Source organism: Salvia splendens, unplaced genomic scaffold (genome assembly GCF_004379255.2).
Source record: "Salvia splendens isolate huo1 unplaced genomic scaffold, SspV2 ctg246, whole genome shotgun sequence".
NCBI lineage: Eukaryota > Viridiplantae > Streptophyta > Magnoliopsida > Lamiales > Lamiaceae > Salvia > Salvia splendens.
The window spans coordinates 1-8,222 of NW_024598884.1; the positions used below are offsets into that span (position 1 = coordinate 1).

Sequence of the window (8,222 nt, forward strand, 5' to 3'; positions counted from 1 at the left end):
AAAAAAGTGCATCAGTTGACAGATGAAAGATTGTACCCCGAGATGTGTTTCCCCTTGCCTGAATTGCTTGATGCTTAGATCCAATGTTCCCACGATACTGTTCAGGACTGTTCTTCTGACATTTTTATCTTCTTTCTTAATCTACAAATGTCAAGAAAACAAAGGAAAAAAAATAAAGAATTTAGACTTTCCAAGGTAACTGCAGTCAAGAAATACTCCAACTCTGATAATGTTTGGAGCATGCATATAATCAATTATAGGTTACACTTCATTAAACAAGATTATAGTATAGTATCCATAATTCTATGAGAACTTTTGTTGCACGGACAATCTTTTGCAAACAAGATATCCAAATACTATTTCTTTTTCATTAATTCTATACACAATACACATAATGCAGAACTTTGGAATAAATATCATCAAATAGGTCATATAATGAATGATTGCTAAGCGTAATCAAAACTAACTGAAGGTGAATGATTTTATTCTTTTTTTCTAAATATTAAAACATAAAGAGAATAAATGAGATTCTGGGAAAAATATATCCAAAGAAGTTATCTAAAACTGACACAAGTGCATCACAAGATCTAATAGTGTTGTTAAAATCTCTGCCTAGTTCTATGTAGGCCATGCCAAGACACTATGGTGTCCTTTGACACTTCCAGGTTTTTTCAGGTGCCATCCCCACCTAAGTGAGGGAGTATATGCCATTTACAAAGAAAGAAACTAGCACAATTATTAAAATAACTCATGCAATGATTCAGATGACTTACTGCAACAAAACAGAAGCAGTTCAATGACTTCCCCTCTTGTCCATGACATCTTCGCTTCAAAGCATAAAATTCCTGCCAAGTTTAGAAAATATAGTATAAATTCCTCCCAAAAAAGGAAGTAGTAGAACAAGGCTCATGAAGAAGTCATAAAGTTAAATTGCGATTAGAAGCTATCGAGTTTATCCAGTACAAATCACCATAGAATATTAACGGTTTATAGGGGAAGGTTGTTGTCTAGGCAGACTTATTGCACGGCGTCGATTGATGTTCAATAAGTTCTTATAAACAAACTCAGGAATACTACTTTACTTAGTCGGTTATCAATATAACGGCTATAGGGCAAACAAGCCATACTGAAAAGTGAAAAGTAGACGCTGGTATGATATACACTCAAGTGAATTTACTGGAACTCACCTCCTCAGCGTACTTTCTTTTGTAACTATCAACATGCCTGAAACATCACATAATTATCTACATCAGTTATTAGCACAATGAAGCCTCCAACATAGCTTAACTAGAGATTATTGACCTCATATAAGAAAAGGATTCCCAATGGGCTTCTGCTCGGAGCCATGCTGCTGTCTGCGATTATTAGTCAGACATGGAGACAAGAATTCTGAAGTGCTTTTAGAAAAAGAAATGAATCATATTTGCATTGTGAGTTGTATTTACATGTATTTAATGGATTGAAAAAGAGAGCAAAACCAACCCAATATTCTTCGTCCAATATAGCATCACGAGCAACAAAATGACCAAATTCTCGCCTTCGGGCCCCTGTAAATTCGTGGTCAGTAAGCTGCGGACGATCAAATGAGAGCTCATGTAGCTTTGATATCTCATTCTTAGGAAGAGCCAAATTCTGTTTGCTTTTTTCCTTTATTACAGTGAACTTCGAGATTCTTCCACCGTGTGCCGAGCAGGAAGAGGTTCCCTGAAATGTTTTATGTATCAGGGAAAAGAGCCGGATTAAAGATGACCCAAAAGGCACAAGTAAGTGTATTTTACAAACAATTTTAAACCAACTAAATTTGATATTCAAATTTCATTTCGACTGTTTGCAATCAAAGATCAGTTAACTCAACAGTTCCAACCATGAGTAATCTAAATTGGCTTCCAAGAAACACAACATTCATATGAGTGACGCAGTCAACACGAACTTTAGTTTCCACTTGCAAATGTAGCAGCCATTTGTTTATCTTCAGCAGCAGTGAGGGGATTGCTTTTGAAGACTGGGAAACAACACCTGCCATTATACTAACAACCAACACACAGAGAAAAAAGGATCCGAACGTCATTTCTTGTAAATATGCTAGGACAAAATGGTATTCAAGGATGTTAGAAGCTCTATCCAGCTCATTTATAGAGCTATCTTAAGGACATGATATGTTGCTTGGTTTTCAGAAATCTGATATATGAATAATTTTCGATGAAGTCGTGCAGTTCCTGTAATTAATAATATTACATGTGTTTTCTCGAAAATAGGATATCATTTCCTGTGCATCGTTGTAGCTAATATCTTGATGCATCAACATTGGACCATCAATAACCAAAATTATTAAGTCTTGAGAGTCATCAAGACCGAAAATAAAAGCAATATTTATTATTGATGCAAATAGAAAGAAGCATTATTCCTTCACATCTCAACCCAACTAAGGGTCAATCAATCCTCAGATTTTCCAGGCGGCTCTATCATGAACATTTCATTGATGGACTTCAATTCATACCTAGATAGGATGCCGTAAGTACATGTACTGAACAATCAACAATTATTAGTTCCTCAAATGTTTAAGGTTATCCAAAGATCCCCTGCCTTTCTTCTAAATGGTACCATAACAAAACCCCATCATTCTTTCACTCAGGCGTGGCTCCCGAATATTTCTTATTCCAATCCAATAATGACAAATTATGCAAATCCCAACTAAGCCTGAGTCAGCAAATGTCTAGCAAAAGACAGGTGCTTATGTCCAATTTTACAACATACTAACAGCAATGCATAAATGTAAAGCATTAAAGATTCATGAAAACAATTTAAGAAAAAAAACACTAGTTTCCAATATCAGTTTCTTCACTCAACTTTTCCAAAATCAGTTTTTCACTTAAACTTTTCCAATATCAGTTTCTTTCCTTATCATCATAAAGAAGTTTTTTACTTAACAATTCTCCCAACTAATCAAATAAAAATATATATATGTTCAACAATCACATAGAGGTCTAAAACCAATCACAACAAATTCAACAAGCGTCAATTTATTCAGCATTTTCGATTATACTAACAAGGCAACACACACGAATGAATGAGTGGATTTTCCCTCCAAAACGAAAATTGGAAAAAAGTACCCAGTAAATATTGCGACAACAAGCAGAGGCTGGTGTTTGGTGGAGGGATGCAATCCGAAACGGGTGGAGCGGACTCTAAACTGCGGCAGGAAATTTCCGTTCAGCTCCATCATGTTGAGAAAAAGGAAAAAAGAAGACCTTTTTCGTTTGGGTTATCTGAAACGCATCATTCCATCAAATAGTCAATTGCAACAATTAGATAAATGAAATGGGAATTTGGAGGAGGATTTGAATCAGAGCAAAATTTGGAAGTAGTGTTGAGAAAAAATCCCAGAATGGTAAGAATAGAAGGTTGGGCAGCCGGATTTGCTGTACCCAAATTGGGTCCACAGATTAAGCTTAACGACTTTGCGTCAAAGCCTATGCGACACTACGCAAATCATTACTGTTGTTGTTATTATTATTATTGTTATTATTATTATTCGTTACATGTAAATAATCTGAAGCAAAGTTTAGAACTGTTTAAAATTTTTGACTAAACTGGAAATGCTACAAACTTGAACATGATCTATATTTCTAAAAGAAGCTATTTTGGTGAAAAATATATAGAACCTTCACTCTTCAATTGGCATCGATTCGGCCTATTTTAAGTGTCTCATTTCTTATGTGGCCCACAATCACTTTTGGAATATAACTGTAACCCCAATATATTTATATTACTGCTGTATCATAATAATAGAAGTGTATATGTCCGTAAGAGCCTCCACAATAAGAATAGTCCAGCCATAGTCTAGCCACAAACTCCTCATCTCACATCATCAGCACTAAAAATCCTCCTGTCACATCATCAAAATAAGCAAATAGCCCAGCAATAGCATAATCACATCACTCAAAATTGTATAAAACAAATAATTAACAATCACACAAAATACGGAATTAAATTTACGACACATATACGGGAAAATTCAATTATATTATTAAAATTTAAAAAGTACATTAATTAAAAAAAATTACATTAATTTAAAAAAAATTAAATTAATTTTTAAAAAGCCCCGCCTCCGCCTCACTCCTCGTCGTCGCCTCCGTCGGCGTCGCCCCCCAACCGTTCTGCGGCGGCATTCAAATCGGCTCGCATGCTAACGAGCATTGCGTGAAGAAAACTCTTCTCCTCGGGGTCAGTTGTCGTCTTCCAATCGGCTAAGGTCTTGGCCATCTGGGCCCGCATTTGTTGACGTGCGAAGAAGGCGAGATCGGTTGTCGATTGGCCAACAGGGGGGGATGCCGTCTGGACCTCCTGGGACCCCCTGGCGACCCCCCTCGATTCCCGTTGCGCCCGCCTTTGACCAATCGGGCGAGTTCGACGAGCGAACGATGGAGGGGATGAGAGCTCCTGGGCACCCTCGGGGAGGTCGTGAGAACCGCCGCTGCTGCCGTTGTAATCACCGGTATAGTTCAGTCGCTGCTTGTTCGGCCAACCAGCGTCGACACCTGCCCGGAACTTCTCGGAGTCTGTCAGCACCTCATAGCAGTTCTAGTAGGTGAACTCCTTACAGAGCCCGGGCACGGGGAAGGCTTTCTCCCTATCCTCCTGCAGTCCTCGTCAGTTTGGCCACTCCTCTGCATGCGGAGGGCGTTGGCGTACAAGCCCGAAAATTGGGAGACCCCAGCCCTGATTCGGTCCCACGCCTTCCGGCACTCCTCCCCGTTGTCTGGCCTCCCCTCCGGGAAAAATGCCTTGTAGGCTGCTGCTATTTTGGCCCACAAATTGACGATCCTCTGATTGTTCGAAGTGAGGGGATCATCGCAAACATTTACCCAAGCCTTGGACAGCGCGACGTTCTCTGCATCCTTTCACTTCCTCCGTACCTGGCTTCATCAACCGGCTGCGACGACTCGCCGACCCTTTTGCCCTTCCCCTTGCCCTTCTTCTTTGGGCCGGCCCGACCCCGCCCTACTCCCCCGTTTGAACGGGAGTTTCCGGAACCCCGAGAAGATCAAACCCCAACTCCTCTAAGGAGAAAGTCTCAAATCGCGTGAACTGCGTCTCTGATGGGGTATATGTGTGCGAAGAAGCAGTCGAAAAATTAAAACTGGGGCGATAGACGTTGTCCCCCCCACCACCGGCGTCCCCAGCGTCACGGGCTGCATCGCTGGTACCCCTCCCCCCGGCATCATCTGCATCCCGCGTGCCCACCCCGACATCATCTGCATACCGGGATGCATTCCCGGTACTCCCTGCCATCCCGGCATACTAACCCCGCCTGCCATCCCGGGCATACTACCCCCGCCTGCCATCCCAGGCATCATCTGCTGCCACGGGTACATGTTGTAGTACCCGGGCATCGGACCCCATCCACCTCCCACGGGTACCGAGGGAGTTTGAGACCCGCTCGTCACTAGAGTACCTTCGTTGTTATTATCCATTTCGCGTTGTTGCTCTTATACAGAAATTAAGATAGAGAGAATACTCGTTAAAACAAGCGGTGCAAATGAAAATGACGTGCAAATAGCGTATATATAGTGTTTCGAAAATTAAATAATAATAAAAAATCCGCTCGCCGATCCGGAGCCTGCAATGGTGGCCAGCGGATCGGAGAGCGCATAGGCCAGCGCTGGGAAATCGGCATGCGCTCGTCGATTTTTTCGCCAAAATTCAGCTAGTCGATTGAGAGTGGGCCGGTGGCCATTGTGGATGCTCTAACTCTTCTTCTATACAGGGTTAGATGTTCAATTGTAGACAAGAAATAATATGAAGATATTCAATTTTCTATTTAAAATTCTCCATGCTTCTATTCAAACCAATCAAATTCCTTACATACATTTGTTACCCATAACCTAAGCTTCAATTTCATTTATTTTTTTATTCACTGAAAGGTAATTGTATCATCTCTTTTGATTTAATTCAGTGATGTATATCTTTTATTATTATAGTATTAGCTTTAGTTTTTTAAGTTGATGACGGGACACTTGAATTTGGGAACTGTCCATGTAGCTACAGTCGATTGAGAGTGGGCCGGTGATACGAACCTCTATTATTATTATTTAGTTTAGATATTATATCTTTTTCTATATCTTTGTTTTCTTGTTTATTAAGTCAGTAGCATTATAAATAGGATAGACTGTTGTCTTTTTTATTCAGTCAATCAATATATGAAATTATTATTCTTTTGGCTCAATTGAGTAGCAAACAAGAAACATCTCCTAAGGTTGCCGACGAGGCTGATCTCGCGCTCAACCGCCCCTTTTTGCCGTCCAAGTCACGACCCAACGTTGGACGCTCGACAACGACGGCATCTCGTTTTTTGATTTTGTGTGGAAATCGACGTTACGGATTTAGGTCTTTAACAACTGGTGCTTTCATTGAGAGCTGACCCTCCACCATCTCGAACCGAAGCTACACCGCTGTCCGACAGAAAACATTCCGCGCACAGCAACTGCTTTGGTTGTCGAGTCCCGCCTGTCCGCCGAGCTCTAGCCGCAGGACAACACTACTTCTGCAACGCTGACGGGAAGGATTCCTGTGTGCCGCGTCAAAGTCAGACGATCATCATCCACCACAGCCACGCCTCAGTCCGTCAACATGTCATACGACTACGCCGGCTATCACCGTCGTCAATACGACTTCCCTCAGGCCACACAGCCATTCCGTCCCTACCAGGCGGCCCAACCTCGCCGTGTAACCGGTTGGGACCCTCCGAGCAGCCGGGTGGAAGTACTACGTCCGCCGTCGTGGCCTGATCCAGAATCACCCTACGTCTCACACCACTTGGATCCACCTGATCGTCGCCCACGGCCGAGATACCAGCCCATCGGGTACCGCGATCACGCGCAAGACGCCTGGCCCCGTCACCGCGGTGGCTACGCCGAGAGGGGTGGCCACCTATCTGATCGCGGAGATCATCAGACCCAATTAGGGTTTGATCGCTACCCGCCAACCGCAACGCAGCGGCACCGCTCAATGTGTTGGGATCCACCGGCTCAACAGCAGGACCGCGGCTACCCGACCGTTGACCGGCCCCGACGCTCGGAGACATGCTGGGACCGACCTCGCCCTCTGGAGGAGGTGAGAGCGCGAGTCCAGCCCGCCTCCCACCAGCCCCGCTACTCCACCGAAAAGCCAACGCGGGACCTGTACAGTCAGCCCGCGCGTGTGACCAGTCAAACTCCAGAGCAGCCACGCCTGCTGCTAATACGTGTCTCCCAAGCGGAGAAGTCAGAACGGTCCAGGTTGGGTCTCTGTTGGCACTGTCCCGAGAAATGGGTGATGGGACATGTGTGTAAACAACGCATTCTCTGTTATGCGGATGATGGGGAGGAGTTTGAGGAGAACATTCAAGATGAGAATTTAGCCGAAGAGAAAACTGATAATACTCTCACGATAGTATTCGGTGATGATGTTCCCCATGACATTACTGATGTTCACAATGATGGCGCTCCTCTTGATGTTCAAAACAACGAGTCCCCTGGAGAGTTTCTCAAGAACAAAGGGATTGTCAAGAACGACAGTGAGCCACCGCAAGTGCTCGTTGGGGTATATGATGAGAAGATTGGTGAAAAGGAGGAGACATTGCTAGAAGATAAAGAGGAGGATGGTTCTATTGGTGAAGTGGAGAAGATAATCGCCTCACTCAATATTGTTCAAGTGTCATCCAAAAATGTTGTTGGAAATTGTTGGGGCAAGAAAGGAGATGGTGGTTACACCGATTTGCCCGTAATTGCTTGTGTCTATGTGGATTTGAATGTCGGTGATGTTCCAAGTATGAATCATCGATCAACATCGCTCGACAAAGATGCAAGGTTGATCCCTCCGAGTAATGACATGCCATGCTTGGGCATTCTAGGAGGCATGTACAAGCTTTTCGATTTGGCAAGGAATTTTTCCGACAAAGTTGGGTCTCCTTTGCTGATTTTTTATGGAAGTGAAGAAGGGAGACGTTCATCTGTTCGGTGAGTGTTTGATCCAGGAGGAGTTGCCTCGCCGAAGCTTCTGCTTTCAACTCTCCTTTTTGCTTCGTGGTTCCCACCTTGAGGACAAGGTGGATTTTAACCGTGGGGGAGTTGATACGAACCTTTATTATTATTATTTAGTTTAGATATTATAGGGATTTAGCATATCTTTTTCTATATCTTTGTTTTCTTGTTCATTAAGTCAGTAGCATTATAAATAAGATA

The 8,222-nt window shown here is 42.9% G+C and overlaps 1 protein-coding gene across 1 annotated transcript; it reads right to left on the reverse strand.

The window, feature by feature from the left end:
- Nucleotides 1–20: 20 nt before the first annotated feature.
- LOC121789463 lies at nt 21–1,680 on the reverse strand (the record flags this gene model as incomplete). The annotated part of the gene is made up of 5 exons (XM_042187919.1): nt 21–141; nt 774–845; nt 1,188–1,224; nt 1,303–1,355; nt 1,483–1,680. Coding segments are annotated over 5 exons (481 nt in total), but the record flags the coding sequence as incomplete, so codon positions are not given.
- Between the last annotated feature and the right edge of the window lie 6,542 nt (nt 1,681–8,222).